The sequence below is a fragment of the Brachyistius frenatus genome, unplaced genomic scaffold (assembly GCF_029030835.1).
Source record: "Brachyistius frenatus isolate BFR_SWC_R1_liver_20210118 unplaced genomic scaffold, ASM2903083v1 Contig_143, whole genome shotgun sequence".
Classification (NCBI taxonomy): Eukaryota; Metazoa; Chordata; class Actinopteri; family Embiotocidae; genus Brachyistius; species Brachyistius frenatus.
Window position 1 is genome coordinate 217,501 of NW_027210742.1, and position 20,255 is coordinate 237,755.

At 41.4% G+C, this 20,255-nt stretch overlaps 1 protein-coding gene across 1 annotated transcript in view; it reads left to right on the forward strand.

The window, feature by feature from the left end:
• The window catches only part of LOC138630879 (neuronal PAS domain-containing protein 3), a gene marked incomplete at its 5' end in the record, with an annotated part of 199,183 nt that overhangs the window by 170,760 nt on the left and 8,168 nt on the right, over positions 1-20,255 (forward strand). The window contains 5 exons of the mRNA XM_069715504.1: positions 581-699; positions 4,487-4,680; positions 6,624-6,730; positions 17,812-17,959; positions 18,571-18,686. Of these exons, the coding sequence (XP_069571605.1) occupies positions 581-699; positions 4,487-4,680; positions 6,624-6,730; positions 17,812-17,959; positions 18,571-18,686 (684 nt within the window). The remainder of the gene's footprint in view (positions 1-580; positions 700-4,486; positions 4,681-6,623; positions 6,731-17,811; positions 17,960-18,570; positions 18,687-20,255) is intronic.

Sequence of the window (20,255 nt, forward strand, 5' to 3'; positions counted from 1 at the left end):
AACCTCTTGGTGAAAGATCATACAGGAGATGAATGAAATTAAGTAATATTTTATCATTACCGTAATGTAAATATCTGCATTTATTTCCATTATTGATTCTAACTTTTAAACGTGAATTGTTCTAACTTCGAGGTCTGGAAATAATCTGTTGAATAAATGACTTGCAGAGAGGTCATTTAAGTTTTTATAGAAACAAAACTAGCACATTAGCAGACTTCAAGCCAATGCAGAACTGCTTTAAAGTGCAATACCACTGAGGGCCACTAGTGGCTGGCTCCACAGACTCCAATTCCAAAAGGGTTCATTTTCTCATTAAATACAAAGTCAATAAATGTTTTTCACAAGTAATCATGGTGTCTTTAGCTAAATTCACTCCAAAAACACAACTGCAGTTGGCGCCTATTACCGTTGGTTTCGCCAAAGAGAACAAAGCATCAATGTTAGCAATTCTTTCCTGAAAACAAATATCCTTGTGACGACCCACGAGTTCGACAAATTAAAGTCGAAAGCTCAGAAAGAATGTCTATGATAAGTCTCGTCATGGTTTTTGTGTTTTCTGTGTGTTTCTTCGGTTTCACAGTAGAGTCCAGCAGTCCGAGTCTTCTGGCTCCTGATAACACTCTGGAACGATCCTTCTTCATCCGGATGAAGTCGACGCTCACAAAGAGAGGCGTGCACATCAAGTCCTCAGGATATAAGGTGAGACTGATGCATCACAAACATGAAAAGAGTGTCATCCACAGAACTCTAATCTTCAAATATATGGAAATCCATTACGTTCATCAAAGAAAAATGATGTCTATAATCGTATCTCATAATTAAAAGAAAAGATTTATGAGGTTTTGATAGAGTTTCACTAATTGCATTTTGGAAAATTGATTATGCCAAATTCACTATTAACGCTTCCTGTTTGTTGTGTGTGTGTTTAATGCACAGACGACTGTCACTGATTTACTTTGATACTCAGGCAAAAGATAAAACCTGATGATTCTCAGGCAAGTTCTGAACTATCTGTTTTCTTGGAAAGTGGACGTCACGCCGGATCTAAAAATATTTTTCTTTTCAGAACTATGTTTCTGAACCAACATGAAAATGTGGAGCTGCTTTTGTTGTGCTCACTGTGTTACTGCAGGGATGTAAATCGGTGTTTGTAGGCCGATCTCTCTCTCTCTCACACACACACACACACACACACACACACACACACACACACACACACACACACACACACACAGGATCCATGTTAACATGCTAAACCTGCTGACTCTCCCTGGGAAGACAGGATTAGGTGATCTGACCGGTGTGTGTGTGTGTGTGTGTGTGTGTGTGTGTGTGTGTGTGTGTGTGTGTGTGTGTGTGTGTGTGTGTGTGTGTGTGTGTGTGTGTGTGTGTGTGTGTGTGTGTGTGTGTGTGTGTGTCTCATCACACTACAAATACAGGTATATCCATGTGGCGTTCACCTCTTTGAAGACTTTATCAGCCGCTGGCTTCTACTCTTATTATCTGTCCTCAAATGAAGTGATCCATATGGAAATTTGTAATCCTACCATGGACAAGTTTGTTTTTTTATTCGGATACAAGTACGTTTTTGTTGAGTCTATACACAGAAAGCATATTTGTATTCCTTTGTGTATTATTTCCTCACAAATATTATCCATCTATATAGTTTCATGTTTCTTTAAAATAATATACAGTTAATAGTTATATATAAGATCTAAAATGTGGAGTTGACTCTGACCAAACTTCTCTACAATCAGGGTTTAATATTCCAATTGTGTAGGGCGGTGAAAATATAAAGATAAATCTTGAATTAAAGGTTTTAATTATTCCACAGCAGCACAGATCTTTATGAAACTGCTCTACAGACGATGGATGATACAGCTGTTAATCTTTGCGGTGGTTAGTTCGCCGGCATCCTTTGACCTGAGTGCACGTTGGGAGGATGTAGGAGCTGAGATCCTCTCCCAGGTACGATGGCGCTGTAAGTTCATGAAGACGTTTGGAATACGAAAAAGGCTGTAGTCGGACCTGAGTGAAATAGAAGTGAGGACAGATTAGTGTTATATGTTAAAAATGATTTGAGTTGTAAGAGTTCTGGCAGCCGCATTTGTAGCTGGAGTTTTCTGTGCTGCAGTGAAGATGACCTGAGAACAGTCATAAATTTATTTATAAGTAAAAACGTGCACGTTAAAATCGGAAGATAATACTGAAGCTAATGGAACAGATGCGAAACAGGAAGTGACATCAACAATTTGACACTTTCGGACAAATTTGTTTCCTGTTATTTCTGTAGTTACAATAACCCTGGTTTGATATTTGTGTGTGTGTGTGTGTGTGTGTGTGTGTGTGTGTGTGTGTGTGTGTGTGTGTGTGTGTGTGTGTGTGTGTGTGTGTGTGTGTGTGTGTGTGTGTGTGTGTGTGTGTGTGTGTGTGTGAGAGAATGATAATTTTTTTCCTGCATGACAAAAACGTGTGCTGTACAAGTGTGTATCTCAGTCCTATAGGTGCAACATCAGGACTCTAAGCTCTGTGACCGGCTCACTGATCGAGAGAGGTGGGATTAAAGAGGATTGTGTGTGTGTGTGTGTGTGTGTGTGTGTGTGTGTGTGTGTGTGTGTGTGTGTGTGTGTGTGTGTGTGTGTGTGTGTGTGTGTGTGTGTGTGTGTGTGTGTGTGTGTGTGTGTGTGTGGCGCGCGCGTGTGTGATCTCATGGTTTATCCCAGACTAATACACTTGAGTCTCCTGAAGGATGACGACGGACACATCGTGGTGGAAACATGTTGGAGCTGCTGTAACTTAATTTTCAAAGACAGAACAAGTTTAACAGAGAAAAATGTATTCAACGACTCACTGGTATCTTACTGCATTGATTCATTTATGAATGCAGCAGACCCATTATTTCTATAGTCATGACTAAACACAAAAATGTCACATCCTCTCCTCCTCCCTGGGAAACAGACAGTTTGAGTTTTAGACTTTCAGACATTCAAAGAGTTATTTTAGGGTTCAGCCTATCAGATTACATTAGAGGTATGGAAAGGTTTTGTTTTGATGGTTCATTTATAGCTCAGAAATTAGGTGCTTGCTTATTTAATTTGGAGTGTGGCTGACATTAAACATGTGTATGTTGAACATGAGCGTCTTAGCTGCTTAGACTGACTTAATAATGTAACACTGACTGGTTGAAATCCGTTTCTTTGTTCTCTGTTTTAAAATCTGCGTTCTTGTGGGTTTTTGATGTGTGCGTTTTGTGTTTGTTTTGTGTGTGTGTGCATGTGCGTGTGTTGTAAAACACCTGGCAGACTCAGATCCCATGCAAATCACAGTGGAGACAAAGATGCACATAAATATTCACACACACATGCATGCATATATTACTACACACATTTGCACTCACTGGCACACACATCAGGGCAGTGCAATACACGCGCGCGCACGCACACACACACACACACACACACACACACACACATCGGTGATAACAGACTTACAGTTTGTAGTTTTGAAAGCCGCTGTGGTTCTGTAGGTGGGAGAAGCTGATTCCAAAATATTCCTGTACTCATCGACTCCAGAAGGACGTGAAAAAAAATACATCCGTGTCCTCACAAATTCACATCGTCCTGCAATGTCTCCTAGAAACGATGTTTACATACTTTTAATTTGCAGCAGAGAAACATGAAGGCTCCTTAATCTATTGGTGGGTTTGGTTAAATATTGAAAATAGCAAAAGTGGCTTGAGTCTCATCTGTTGCTGCTGTTAAAGACCAGAAACCCGGCCGGAAATCACGTAGTCTTCAACTCAGACATAATTTTTAACATCTGCATCGAGACAGTTACAATGTTAGCCTACTGTCACCTTCAGAATATAATCAGGAAATAAAGGGCGAACACTCACTGAGCATGCCGAGCTTCCCTTTGCTCTCAGATGGCGACACGATCATCTGCGTTAGTGCGGCCTTTCTGTCAGCTCCAACCAGTCTGACCTCTGACCTCCATCACCAAGTTGTTTCCATCCAAATTCTAAAATCAACTCTGAAGAAACTTCCAAGAAATCCAAGTGGTCAGCAACTTTTGAAACGCACAAACCGGCCGTGGATTGCATTTATTTTTTCCTCAGTCTGATGTTTGATCAACGTGAACTGAAGTTCTTTATGCTGCAGTGCTGCAACACGGTTGTCTGATTGGATAATTGCGTTAAGAAGCTCGTTTTAAAAGTGCATCAAAGGTGCATGTTTTTATCATCAGGAGTCTCAGGTCCTGTGATATCGGTACAGTACTCCACCTGCAGACAAGTGGACACAGGAATGCAGATTATATTGCTTTCATAAAGTTACAATGTTTATTTATGAGCCCTCTTTTGGGCCTTTGAAGTAATATCTTCCTACCTTAGTAAAGTTACTTCACATCTCGAGACACTCTCTGTCGCCGCCCTCTGACCCCCCCCCCCCCTCCTCCCCACCTCCAACTTGTCCCGCTTTCCCTTCAGGTGATCCACGTCACGGGGCGTCTGCGGATCCGGATGGCTCTGACGCACAGCCGCTCGGTGCCCAATCAGATCATAGGGATGGTGGTGGTGGCCCACGCCCTCCCGCCGCCCACGATCAACGAGGTCCGCATCGACTGCCAGATGTTCGTCACGCGAGTCAACATGGACCTGAAGATCGTGTACTGCGAGAACAGGTAGAGGAGCGAAGGGAGCTCTTTGTGCCAGAGTGACCTTTATTTTGTGCATATATTTTCAGCATAAGACATCAGTGTCCTCTTTGGTTGTGCATATACTTTCTTTTATTATAATTTTTAGACCTCTAAAGAAAATGGTTGGTTTTTTTGGTTTTTTTAGATGAGTCTTTTTCCACTGCTGCCTTTATTTTGTGATTATCTAATTGTCAAAAACTGCTTTGACCGACCACTTCTGCATTCATGTTTCACACCCGCTGCTCAAGAAAGAAATCCAAAAAGAAAAAAAAGTTGTCTCCCTTGTCGGGGCTTCTTATTCATGAGGAATCTGACCCAATCCTCCCTGGTTTAACAGTGAAATATGTCTCTGATGGATCTATCTCCTTCCCTCTGTCCAGATAAAGCAGATAGGCATCAGGATCTCACGCAAGAGTTAACCGGCCGCCCGAGGAGATTCATATCAGCCGTAAAAAGAAAAAGAGAGAAAAAAAAAAATAACCCCTTCATGTTTTATTATAAAAAGAGAGGAGGGGGGGGAGGGGGGAATGATAGTAGACAGATTGCTTTTTTGTGGGTGGAAAAAAGGGATACAATGCGAGGCAGATGATGATATTCAATGCGGAGCGACAGAAAGCGTCTGCGGCGAACAGACAAGCGTCGCTCCCATTACGGCCCCATTTTGAGGATGAGTTTCTAAGAGAATGAGAAAATGGGAGGAAGGTTTTTCTAAAGAACAGAGTGTGCTGTTATCTGCCTGCCAGACATTAGTCCCCCACCACCACCACCACCACCACCACCACCACCCCCACCCCACCCAGCCTCCATCAGAATGAAACTGGGGAAATTGTTCTGTCTATCCTGTGGCAAATTTGTTCAAATTAAACGTTTTAAAGCTGATGTGTGTTACCTGTACAATAGACAGATGGGCTTCAGTCTCTGTTGTTGGGCTATTAGCTTTTCTTTTCTTTTTTTCCTCCTTCCCTAAATCAGACTTTTTATTCATCGAGTACCAGAACTGTACAGTTCTGTTTCACGACATTTCCAATCCAAGCAGTTCAGCGTGGTGCAAATTTGGACACAGGATTTATTTTTATTTTATTTTTTTATCCCATTTTTAGTTTGAAATGACAACTAACTGAGTGCAATTAGGGAGAAGAAATAGTAACTCACTCGTTTGGTGTAGGATGTCAGCATTACTGGGGAGGACGGGATACCATGTAAGGATGCAGGATAGAGAGGCAACGTCTGGTGACCTTTTTTCAGTCTGTAAGATAGATATATACTTTTTTAAGGAAAATTAGAATGTCATAGCTGCCAGGTACTTAAAATATATTATGATAAAATACAAAGTAGAATAAAGTACAAAGTTAAAAATGCACAAAAATCATCAGTAGTGCATATGCAGGTGTGTGTACACACAGAAGTTGCAATGATATTATTTTTAGCCTGTTATGTTTTTTTGTTTTTTGTCATCACTAAAAGCCCCTCCCCTACTGGAAATAACACAAAATATTCAGTTAAATTGTGAAAGTTTGCTAATCTCAAGCTAAACGAAACTGTGGGTCGTAAACTGTATGAACAAAAGACCTGTAGGGTTGTTGTTTATTAGAGTCTTAAATCAAGCTATAGGTGTTGATGGCATGCAACGTGTCTTAAAGGATCATTCGGGTTTATTTCAACCTGCTGTTGAACCTGTATTTCCCATTAATGTCTCTATTGTATTTCTATGTGTCGTGGTATATTTGCACTCTCCTCCTCCGTTGTAGAGGTTCAGAAAAATTTGAAGTTGTGCAAAACTGCGCATACCAGGGCAAAACACCTGACGAACCCGAAATAAGACAAAGGCTGTGTGGGAAATCACATCTTTTTTTGATGGTCTGATTTCTGTGTGTGAACTTTTCTGTCTTTTGGGCTTTTAATATTGTAACGTGTTAAATGTGTTTCAGGATCAGCGACTACATGGACCTGACTCCGGTGGACATCGTGGGGAAGAGGTGTTACCAGTTAATTCATGCTGAAGATGTGGAGGGGATCAGACAGTGTCACCTGGACTGTGAGTACTCTTACCGCCTGACTCGATACTGCTCTCTGATTGGCCAATGAAGTCACTGACAAATTGTCAAATTCAGCAAATGTTTTTTCTGAATGACAGACGGCTGTTTTATGCGTCGAGTCACAACACTCTGTAGTCTGCGATTTTTATTTCCAACTTTTTCTAAAACCGATGCCACCTTGTGGAAAACCGATGCTACTACAGCCACTTAGCTAACCAACGTGGAGGATTTTTTTTTTATTTCTGGTTGAACGTGAAACACCAGTCCAATCTAATTTATACTTTAAAGTCTCATCCGATATGTCCGTCACGTGTACAGTAAAACCTTTGAGACTTGTTGTGACCATATTTAGAGAGTAATAGTCCTCCGCACCGCCTGTAAGGACGATATCACAGCAGCCGTATTTCTAGATCTCACTTCTGAAAGTTTCAGGCCACTTAGAGAATCTCTGCTCTCCTGTATCTTTGAAAAGTTTTCTCACAGCGGCAACTCCACAATCTTATTACCCTTGTCAGGAGTCATAATACACTCTGTATGACACACACACACACACACGCGCGCTCGCACACACACACACACACACACACACACACACACACACACACACACACACACACACACACACACACACACACACACACACACACGGAGGCAGAGGTTTGGTGTCCCTGTTTAGTGGCTGTCTAGATGATTTGCAGCACACTGTTTGTTGCTGCAGTCAGATCTTTACAGTGGTGGTAAAAGCTGAGGAGGCGTTCAGAGCTGCACGGCGTTTTCACGGTTTGTCTGAGGCAGTGAAGGCATTTAGGCAGAACGCCAAATAATAACAAGCACAGGGCAAGGACAGCGGGCCTGATGGGAGTCAAACGCAGACAGTCAGATTCTATCAAATACTGTCCTCTGCAGCTGAATACAGATGGATTCAGTGAGCTAAGTTGAAGTTATTACTTCACATCCTGAACAAGCTGCTTTCACCATTGCTGTCTTTTTGTAGCTCGAAAAGATTTTTAATTCTTCTTATTTAATTCTTCCCAGATCCTTTCCTCCACTGACTTGTTTTGCAGGTGCAAAGCAGTAATTGACAAATTATACCCATGAAAGCGTGAAAATTGCTCTTAACTAACAAACTACTGCGTTTTACAGAACAATTTTTGAATAATTTGAAACTTCTTAATTTGAAGAAGGAAGTCAGGAGAGGAAGGCGAGTTAGTCCTCGTGCGCTTCAGTCTTTAAACATATAGCGCTACAGAACAGCCTGAATCTAAGCAAATATTTCTGGTGCCTAAACCTGACCAAACTGAATCCACGTCTAAGTTATGAAGACAAACTCTACATGACTAAAATCACAATATATTAGCTTAACATCCAATGACAAATTAACTTCCAGGGCCTCCGACATTTCCGTAAACGTCAGGAAACACGTCACTACTCGAGGCTTATAGAACATTTTGAGTTCCTACGTCGTGAATACCACAAGAGGGCGCCGTTCGTATGGACTCTTCACGTGTGCGCGGTAAATACAACACAATTTGAACGCAGCATGATATAAACCTGAATTCTTGGAACTGGATTTAGACTCTGCAATAGTTCTTGTTGACATATGATGATTCATACAGCTTTCATGGTCAACATTTAACTATTTACTGTCATTTCTTTGCACAAAGTGCTAAATATCCAAACATTACGACAACCACCAGGAAATTTGAGTTCCAAAAAGTATAACACGTGAAACAACCGATACATGCCACAGACCTCACCAGAGAATAAAGAAAAGCAAACGCAGCAGCATGAAGCTCCCTAAAACTTTTTCAATTACCTTCTCCGAAAGTTCCTGGGCTCTGAACATCCAGAGTGGCAATCAGGAAGTGACTCTATGGCGGCCCGGTGGGGTCAGACAGAACGAGGAGGGGGGGGAGGTTAGGATGTGTAAAACACCACAAAAAAAAAAAAAAAAAAAAGAAAAGGAAGTGAAGTATTGAGGGAGATTATTCCTCTCTGTCTGCAGCAAGGATGGGAGGTCAGGGAGGCGAGCCGGCAGCCAGCGGTTTAAATGACTTGGTTTTAGTCGAGCGTAGTCTAATACAGCACCTTCAGTCACCTCGGCCGCTCGTTTTATTCTTCTTCTTTCAAAATTAATTTCCTCTGTGAAAGGGGGGCTTTCAGAAATGGATGGCTACAGGGCAGTGGAGGTGCTCCGTGTCCTTTTCTCTCCTTTTCTTTTCTTTTTTTTTTTCCCCCCCTCTTCATCCTACACGTCAAATGGAGCGCAGTCAGATTGTTCTGAAATCTGCCTGTCTTTGGGGCGGTTTAATTCGGTAGCTTCGTGAACTCGCCGCTGATTGTGTGGAAGCTGATTTCGGAGCAACGGTCTAATGATTCCCCACTTTTTTTTTTTTCAGCACATGGTGAGCTTTCTGTCTAATTGGATAGTGACAGATATGGTTTGCGTGGGCGTCGGCTACACGCACAAAATGAACAGTTGGATCCAGTTGTCTTCACTTTGGTTTCGTGCCGTTACCTGCTGGTTTCTCCTGGAAGAAAATAACAGATCACCACGTCTTATGCGGTTATTGTTTGTTTTGGCGGGGTTTTTTGACCACTCGATGGATGAGTTGCCATTGGATGAGTGGAGGATTTTTCCACTTTTCAGTTTTGCTCTTAAATAATATATGTTTTCCTTCCCGTTTCTACCACTGTCTTTACTTGAGTCTTACAGCTGTGGGTGCCTGTGAATGTGCTTTTTTTTTTTCCCCCCAAAGATGAAAACCTTTCAACTCAAGGTCAACTCAAAATGAACAATCGCAGCAAAAGTCAGAGACGACAAACTGAGCTGACACTGTGGCTCACAGCTCTCAATCCACCCACACACTCAAACACCAACCCGGCACTTCCAGTTCTACACCCTTTTCTAAAAAAAAAAGATCCTTTTTGGGGGGAAAGAGATGCTTTTTTTTTTTTTTAGTCTGGACAGTTGGCTGAAACAGAGACAAAAAAAACATATTTTAAAGTTCCTGCCTGTTCCTGATTCATTTTCAGTTTCAGCCAATCAGCGAACAGTTTCCTCAGCGCTTTTTTTAATGCTATAAAGTAGTACACCTGACCGCAAACTAGAAGATCAACCGAGGGTTTCGGGATTATTTATTTCATCTTGAAGCTCATGACTGTGAAGTATTTTTGTATTTTATTTTTAGGCAAATGAAGTTGTGTTTGTGCTGCTCTTTCGGTCGCGTCTGGAAACATTATAGTAAATATCTATCTTTTATACTGCCTATTTAAAAGCGTTAACGATGATGTAACCTGGTCGTAGCAGTCCAGAGGTTTGTGTTTGATTAGTCTAGGGTTGGAGTGTTCAGCACTGACAACTATTCTCCATTTGTGCAGCTGAATATCTAAAGACTTGTGTTTGATCATTCTGCAACATTTCGGGAGGCACTCAGAAAGGGGTTCACATATACATAAAGTTATTAATCCTCCCTTTTATGAGTTTTTGAGACTTTTTGAGTTCCAGGAACAACAATTTTATCAGCTTCCTGGCGTCGAATTGCAGGTAAAAAGTTCCTCTGATTGCAGACGGCTCCGATATTCTCTTTGCGTCCTTTCTGATGGCACGAGTTGAAGCTCGAGTGCATATCAATCCCCTTTTTTCAAAGGAAACTCGTGATGTTGTCGTGATTTTTCAGGTGAGAAAAAGACTTTCTGCACTCTCTATTTTTTGCAGAACAGCAAGCGGCTCGCAGGCCTCCGATTTTTTTTCATGGGATTTATTTCCACGTACGCTCCCGGTTCCCCCGTCGCTGCAGTATAGGTGGATAGTTAGGGAATCGATCAAGGTGTATTTTAGAGGGATAGCCTGTTCTCTCAACAGGGATCTAAATTTTAAAAGGCTTCTTTTTAAGTGGAGGACGAGGCGTGATCCCTCTCTGTGAAGAGGCGTCACTCTCTAAGTCTCTATCATTACCTGCTGACAGACGGTCTTAGCTCGGGTCAGATCTCAAAGTCAATCTGTCCTCGTTTCCACTCCGAGAACAGAGAAAAAGAGAAAGAAGGGATAGGGAATGAACTTGCCTTTTCACAAAGAAAGAAAGAAGGGGAGGGGAAGGAGTGATTTGTCGGCAGAGAAAGGGAGAGGAAAACTCGGCACAGGGGCTGAAGAGAGAAATTCATCTGTTCTCAGCAGAGAAATGGGAAGCGGAGATTTACAGATAGAGAAAAGAAAGAGGAGAGGACAAAATGCTCATTTTCTCAAGGAGAGACAGGTAGACAAGATGGCCAAAGGAATGAGAAAAGGGGAAGGATGAAGATAGGAAAATGAAGGAGAGGAATATATACATATATTCACAAAGAAAGAAAGATCTTTGAAAGTATTATAAATTGGACAGAAAAGGGAGAATTAAGGTGCATATTTTTTTGGGAGAGGGAAGAAAGACACTGGCAAGAAACGGAAAATATTAGATACTTTGTTTTAAAGCAAAGTGGCGAGTAAGAAAAGAGTTCAACTGGTTTTATAGAAGGATAGAAACACAAATAATGATGAAACTGATTCGGAAATTCAGAAAAAATGAGTGAAAACCATATGAAGTCCTTCTTCACTCACAATTCATTTGTTCATGTAGATGAATTGATTGTTTGAGTTTTGTTTGGATGACGCAAGATGTGAGGTGTGCTGTCGTAATAACACAAGAGGAGAGAAATTTTCAGGAAGAAAAGATTTTGTGAATTTTTCAGAGGCATTTGGGCACATAAAGAAGGAATGAAAAAGACACGGAGATTTACCGAAACAGAAGACGTCACCTGACAGAAAAGACCGGTTGTTTGGGAGAGAAAGAGACGATCGAGAGACATTCCGACCGCAGCGTAAAAAAAAGACGGGAGCGAGAGACGAGTGCAGAAGGGAAAGCTCGGTGGATTTAAGCCTGCAGGCGTTTTAGCAGCACCAACACCGCCTTTAATGAATTCACACACACACACACACACACACACACACACACACACACACACACACACACACACACACACACACACACACACACACACACACACACACACACACACACACACACACACACACACACACTCACTCACTCTGAAAGGCTTCTTTTTTTTTAAATTTTTTATCTAAAACACAAAACGATGCGCCTTCTGGGACGAGCGAGGAACAACCTCACAATGAGACACCTGTGACAATGAGACACAAACTGTAGGAAACACTGGACGAAGTGACACGAGGATCGTTATTTGTGACTTTACAGTTTGATCTTCTGCTTTCAAGTGAAAACGGCATCTTTAAATACAACGAACGCTTTATTTTCATTGTGTTCGCCATCGTTCTTAAAACGTTGCACTCAACAAGTTGTCTGAGATCCAGGAACATGGCGGCGGTGGGAGTAAAAGTACTGATGCTGCAGGATCAAAATACCTGGAGACACATGTTGGTGCCAGTTGTAAACAGGCAGTATCAAACTGCTGGAGCTGGTTGGAGTTACTTTTAATGTTATACGTTGTTCCTAATGGAGGGGTGAAGCCCCGCCAAAGGGTCACGAGATAAATCTGAGCCAAAGTGAGAAAATGAATAACGGAACGAAAAAAGAAGAAAAAAAAAAAACACCTCTGCCGCATAAATTTATATGAAAGTTTTTGGACTTTGATTTTGATGTGTCATTTTAAATGACAGTTATTCAAATTTAATGGTTAAGCGTTGGTGACATCTTAAAGACTGTATTTTCTTTTTTCAATGTGTCAAAATTACGTATATTATGAGCTATTGTGGTTTTTGTTTTGTTTTGTAAAATTGTACAAAATCTTAATCTGAAAAGCAGTGGTTCGGGGTGGTGATGGAATATTTTTAACTTCCTCGACTATTCTGCTATAAACAAGTAGTTTTAACAGCAGCGCGACGTTTATAACAGACTATGAAATGTTATGAATAACATGAATATCTATTCTGTGTTTCTTATTGTCGATAATATGTTCTGAAAAGGTAACAAGGATTTATCTATATGGCTTAATATGTATCAGATTACGAGTGAGGCATAGTGTGTTTTGTCTTACATCATCATGACTTGATCAAGTTGAATGAACTTCAGGGGGCAGGTTTGTAAACTGTACTGTAACTCGCCAGCAGAGGGCAACAAAGGGAGAGTGGCTGCCTCTTTTTATAAAGGCCACTGAGTCACACACGACACCACTATGAACACAGACACACACACACACACACATACATACACACACATAAACTTGCTCTCCTTCGGGGGTCTTCATCCCTCCATCCCCTGGCAGACAGAAAGGACGTTTCCATAAAGCAATTTCACAGCCGTAAATTACCTGCACGTTAATGTGCGCGCGCGCGCACACACATGCACGCACAGAGGGTAAACGGGGTAAAGGTAATCTGAAAGGTAGATGCGACTACAGAGGAAATCCAGCAGGGTAAAAAAAAGGGAGAAGAGAGAGGGAGGCGACGGCAGGTTGACGGGAAGAAGAAGGATCGAGTCCAAACACAGAGAAACAATGGCAGAAGTCGAAAGTGTTGCATTACTAAAAGAGAGAAAGAAAACGGGAGCACTGAAGGAGAAGAAAAGTGAGGTGGAGATTTTAAAAGGGAATTGAACTCCTTTAATCTGTTGGTCTCGCTCCTGCAGCCTCGGGCGCGCCTCCAGCACTCCCTCTCCCTCCATCTCTCTCTCTCCCTCTCTTCCTCTCCTCTCCTTCATTAGTGGCCCATCAGCCAGCGAGTGATTTTTAAAGATGGAGGGAGAGACAAAAAGGGAGGTTTGAACGGACAGTCCAAGCATCGAGACGCTTAAAAAAAAATATAAAAAATGACGTGGTCTCGGGCTTGTGTCAGCGTCCATCACCAGAGAGACTCTGTTGTCATTCATCAACATCACAACATCAGTGTTGTGTTACTTACATTTGCATGTGGCAAAAAAATACTTTAAATATCTTCAGGTCATTTCGTCTTTCTCTTGCTTATTCACTGTAAAAAATGCTATTAATATAGCTTCATATTTTTGTGTAATAGAGCTTTAATTGGTTATAATGAAAAATTCTGTGTGTGAATGTTGTGCAGCACCCGAGACTGACTCTTCATTACGTATCTTTATAAATCCATAACACCCTTGTCTTCATGGTGGTGTACTTAATGCAGTGTTTTTATATCAACAATGATGATAAACGCCACCATTCTTACAAGTATATAAAAAAGCAATACTAGTTAACAAACAGTTTACTTGCTAACAAAAAAAGACTAATATCAAGACACAATAGATGATATTAGCCAAATATTCAAATTAAAGCAGCTGTAATTAACGTAATTCATGGATGAAATGAAGTGTAAAAGCCCCCCTCGGCTCTTCAGGGTGAGTTGAAGATGGTTGTTTAGTTGTCCAGCAACAACTGAAATGCTACCGTCCTGGTTTTCTTTCAGAGCTCTCATATCTTCACTTAATAACCATCTAAAAGGAGAAAACAAAATAATTCCCATTACGCGTGAAAGTCCTGTTTTGGGGAGTTGTATTTGGGAACGGTGAAATTCTACTACCGCTTTTGACCAGTGAGCATATATATATATATTGTACTGCTCTTGTTGCGTTTGGGACGGAGCAGGAGGAGGCTAAAACCCTAAAGAGGAAGTGTTGTGTATTTTATCAGCACACAGGTTACAAATTCTACTACCGTAACTCTTTCTCTGATTTTTGACCAGTGACCGTCCACAACAGGAGCAGTCTAACAACTTATTGTATACATACATATACATATGTATTTGTAAAAGAAAGTAGCTTGAACCAATGCTGCAGCATTTCTAGGCTACTGTAAGCTACAATGTCAGTCCTTAAATTGGCCTTTAAAATAGACAAAACTCACATACACAAACAGTTCATCCATTTTGAGGGATGTGAGGAAAGAGATTTAATGTGTTGATCCCCCCCAAAGAAAAAAAAGACCAAATGATGACTGAGGAAACCTTTCAGTTCTTAATGAATGCTCCTTGCATTACTGAGCCCTGAATATATATTTGTTAAGTTCATGTCATGACACCCCGTGATTGTTTTTGAGGGGAGACTTCTATGTCAGTATTGATGATATTATCTCCAATTTATTACAGTGTGACTGTAAATGTGTCCTGAGGAGTGAACATGAGCTGAGAGTAATCTGGTTTCATGTGTGAGGCGAGGTGAGTAGACTGTGTACACAGCACAGTGTGCAGTCTGTGTGGAGTTACAAAGCCTTGCGTGGCGCTCTGTGTGTGTGTGTGTGTGTGTGTGTGTGTGTGTGTGTGTGTGTGTGTGTGTGTGTGTGTGTGTGTGTGTGTGTGTGTGTGTGTGTGTGTGTGTGTGTGTGTGTGTGTGTGTGTGTGTGTGTGTGTGTGTGTGTGTGTGTGTGTGTCCTCTTCCATTGGTCATGCTGATACACTGAGCTGCTTTCTGAGGACCGGCAGTCGTCTGAACAGGCAGCGCGGCAACGCTTGTGTGCGCCCGTGTGTGTGTGTGTGTGTGTGTGTGTGTGTGTGTGTGTGTGTGTGTGTGTGTGTGTGTGTGTGTGTGTGTGTGTGTGTGTGTGTGTGTGTGTGTGTGTGTGTGTGCGCATTCATTGTGTCGTTATTTACTCTGCCGTACAAACAAAGCAAGGTCACATTCAAGGTGACGTGATCTCACCATCTCTGCCTTAACATGCAAACAAGTTATCCCACCACCCCCCCCACCACCCCTCCTCTCTCTATGAATAGGCAAATAGAGAACGAATGAGCGCCAGCCGTCCGACCAAAGTCAATTACTGCAGCCCCGGGGATGTCGTCTTAAACAATGCTATTAGTTTCTAATAGTTTTTAATTACTGGCCTTCTTTTTATATAAATCACCCCCTACTTTCTCTCTCTTTCTTCTCTGTCATGGAAAAACCTATTTGTGTCCGTAATTAAATGGAGGAGAGGGATATGAATTTAGTGGCCCTCGCTCCTCGTCTCCGACTGTTTCTGTTTGAGCGGCTCCTGATTAATGCCAATACATATTGCTTGAGATAACCATTTAGTGGTTAATTTAGCCAAATTTATTGCCGGCGTGCCGTCGCAGGGCGGAGCGGGAATGGGGGAAGGGGTGGCGGGGAGGTGGGGATGTGGGGGGGGGGGGATCGTGGCAGGGTGGGGGCCACCTCCTGAGGCCAAGAGGGCCTGTCGCAGTGACACAGCCCTACCTGGTGGAGAGCTGTGGGTACTGCAGCTATCTCGTGTGCCTGTTTTAATCACTGCAGTGGTGGTGGTGATGAAATTATTATTATTTTTTTTGCTGTTAAAGAAGCACAAACGTGTTCAAAAGGTAAAAAAAAAAAAAAAATTAAAAAAACATTTTACTCAACAAATATTTTTAATGGTGGAAATAAAATATGATCTGTAAAGTGTTGAAGGAGCCAAATTCAATTAAGTCATTGTCAAGAAGAGTAGAGTTTGAGTTGAACTGAAGCAGCAGCAGTTTTAGTTTTTCGTTTGAATCTGTAAAGAACAAATAAGAGGGTACGATAGTTAGTAAGAAGTTGCTGCTGAGCTCTGAAATGAGTCTGAACCTAATGCAAAGGCATCATCTCACACGGCTGTCCGCCCATTGCAAGCAAACTTATAGCCAACGTCTTTACGAGACTACTCCCATAAAAACAACCCTATGAGTCTCTAATGACCCACTGTTACGTTTTATTGTCATGCGACCTCTAGTGTTATTGAGAGAGTATCAGCAAATACTCCAAAACAACATATGTTCATGTTCATGTTCAAGTGACAGTGTGTAGTAATGTGACTGGATGTAGTAATTATGATGGAAGCATAAGAAAAACTGAAATGACGCTGTTAAAGAGCTAAAAAAAAAAAAATTTTAAATCAGCGTTGGGAGGAGGCTGGGGTCAGTAGATGGGTGGACAAAACATTGGACTTTAACAGGAGACACCTGTTCAGTTCCTCCTTCTAACTGATAGTCAATGTTGCTTCTCTTAATACTATTTTGTACATTAAGAGGTGACAGTGAGTCTCTGTAGCATCCGGTCTGCCATCAGTCGGTTTCTCAGAGTTTGGCAGGTTGAATTTTCTTGCCCGGCTGTTAGTTCGTTAGTTAGTGGATAGTTGTTGTTTTTTTTAACTGATAATTGTAAACTAAGATTGTATCGACGCGGTCTGTACACCACAGTGACTCACTATCGCCCCTATGAGGTGTGGGGTGGTATTACACAACGGGACAGGACGGAGTTAACTGGTGAGAATGCGAACTTCTCAACATATGTGTGAAACATGATACATAGACGTCTTTGACATGACATCAGCGCGGCTATTTCTTCATACTCTATTCAAAATTTTTGAACCTTTGGAACTAAAAATCTTGATTATTGTACCTTTAAGCACAGCCATTGCGTCACCGTAATTGTTATTATTGCAATCATAAAGTATCTTGTAAACCCAAATTATTACCTCACCCTAAACCTAATTAAATTTTTACCATGGCAATGTCACATTATAAAATGGTTGGGTACTTATTTTTCTCACTTTCTTTCTGATCACACCGTAAGAGTGGTCTTCCTCAGCCATGCGAATTCTCGGAACTGTTAACATGCTAAACCTTTAGAAGGTAAAATCCTACATGTGCCACATTAGCGTGAAATATCAAATCGGTAATATTGTATTTCAAGTACGATTTGGGGGCGCACATGATGTCATGGTATGAGCGTATTGTTTCAAACCTATCAGAGACGCATTGAAACACAAACAGGCAGCAGCGCACGCACACACACACACACACACACACACACACACACACACACACACACACACACAGAGAGAGGCTGTTGGTCTGATTAATGACGGCAGCAGCAGAGCAGCTCTCAGCCAGCTGTCACATGACATCTGATGACTGCTCCTCTCTCACGTCTCCCAATCTCTGTTTCTCTCTCTCCCTGCGTCCACCTCTCCCGTCCTTTTCTCTTCTCTTTCTCTCCTGTGATGAACCACTCGGTCGGCGCGACATCTGATAGTTTGGCGAGACAGAATATCAAACAAAAAAGTAGCATGAAATAACAACCCCCCCCCTCCCTCTCTTCCTGTCTCTCAGTGATAAATAAAGGTCAGTGTGTGACAAAGTACTACCGGTGGATCCAGAAGAACAGCGGCTACATCTGGATCCAGTCCAGCGCCACCATCGCCATCAACGCCAAGAACGCCAACGAGAAGAACGTCATCTGGGTCAACTATGTCCTCAGGTCGGAGGTTGACTCGGTGCAGTCGTCGCGACAATGACAGTCACCATTTCACTAGATCTTGTTGACCATTCCAAACTTTGATCTTTGAGGAAACCGATTGAATGCATGTACATAAAATAGTAGGAAAACAATAATGGAGTCACATTTGTGAATGAAATTCAAATTAAACAATTCAATTAGACAAATACACATAAAATTCCAGGATAATAAAGGGAACTGTTCACACCAAGAGCGAAAAACAGAAGCGAAGGTGTATATTTAATGAAAGTCAGACAAAAATCTTGTGATTTTGATACATTTTTCATGTCTGTAATGTTGTCTTCATTTGAATTTAACTAAACAGTTAGAAAGTGAATAAATATAAAGACAATTCATATAGTTGGGTTTTGTTTTATGAATAAAGAAATTACAGTAACTTAAAAATTGTTGAATAATTGCTAACATTTGTATCCACTGTTATTTTTAAACAGAATACGTCATAATTTATTTACCATCTGAGCTACTCAATTATGAGTTTGAGCTTTTATTTGACAATTTGTGGTAGAAATAAATGAGGGAATAAGTGAGAAAATGTTATTTCTGTCATTAACAACTTTCCTGTGTCTGTACAGTCTTCCAGAGTATAAAGACACGCCCATGGACATCGCCCAGCTGCCAAACCTGCCCGAGAAAACCTCCGAGTCCTCCGAAACCTCAGACTCTGAGTCCGAGTCCAAAGAAAACTCAGGTAGGGAAGGGTGCAGGAGCAGCTGGATATCCTTAAAAATAAAGAGGTTGATCAGAATCATTAACAGAAGTAAAAATGATGAACACACGAGATGAAAAAAGACACAACAAAGTATGGAAATCTGGAATAGAAGCTGAATACCGTGTAACTTTCTAGTGTTTTTCCATAATATTCAGATCACAGCAGGTCACTGCTAGATGCACAAAAAGCTTGTGAAACCAGTTTGATGCCTCACAAGCACCTCTTCAAATGTTACCAGTAAAATATCCAGCAGTAAGAAATACAGTCTGAACGGAAGAAGCCAGCGATATTTTATCAGTCGGTGCCAGTGGGCCGTCTGCGCCAGGCTGGATGGCCATGAATGCCAACAGCTGCAGGGACTCGGTGCTCACTGGCGGCGCTGCAAACCGCCACAAAATGATCAAATATGGTGGATCTGCGCAACGCGGCAAAATACCTCCGAACTTCGTACAACACAAAATGCCTCAAGAAAAAGACCACAGTGTACAACAGAACATCCCAAAAAGAGAAATACACCAGAATGACACTGAAATAACAAAATGTGACATGTTGTTGCTTCTCAACAAGAGAGATCAAAAATTTAGGGGAGGACAGTTCAGTCCTGCAGCTGGAGGAAACTCCATTTTTTTTTTTTTACATGTTCATTAATCGTAATAAACAATATTGGGAAATAATGGAAGTGATGTCAATGTTTCCATTTTATTTCAACAATATTTTTCACTGGAATTAAGGCAGATTTATAGTCTGTGAAAGGCTGATTGTTTGTCAACAATTAACAAAAACTTGCTACATTATATCAGTGACATCAATCAGTTGTTTCAACAAGACCTCAATAATTTAATCATTTTTAATTCTGATGCAGATCAACAAGGTTTGATACCAAATCATATTTGTAACTTTTTTTTTTTTTTTTTTTTTTTTTATAGGCAGTTTCCTTGATCAATTCTTTATGTCAAATAATACAGTGAATCAAAGTTAGATGTAATAACACTACGGGAGCCATTGAACACAATGAATCTTAAAACGAGTGAAGAGGGAGACAAAGCTCACGCAGTGCCGCTACAGCTGAATTTATACCAAGATATGGGCCTCCACCTTGAGCATAATATTATCAAGTCCAGCCGCCTGTGTTGGCATGATGAGAATCAGTGCCAGCTGTTCTTCTTTCTAGAGGAGAGCGATTCTGGCACGCTGTCAGCTGTAAACTGACGCCAGCTGCTGCAGGAGGCGGCCAGCTTCAGCCGGTGCTCCGACAGGCCCCGAGGTGCTGTGGATCAACGTATTCTAAAATGAGATATCTGCCCTTTTGACCTTTTGTGTTCTGTTGGGATGGAATCTACGCAGATTGGGTAAAAGAAAAGGTGCAAACAAGCAACGACAACAACAAAAAAGGTGTCCCCCCCCCACCCCTTTTTTATTTTTGTTTTGACCTGCATAGAACATCCTGCTGTATCAGTACGCATCAAATATGGATTAATATAGGGTACGACCTCCATGTAAGTTGTGCCGGGATAGAATGTATTCAGTGTTTGTGGTGTTTTTAACTAC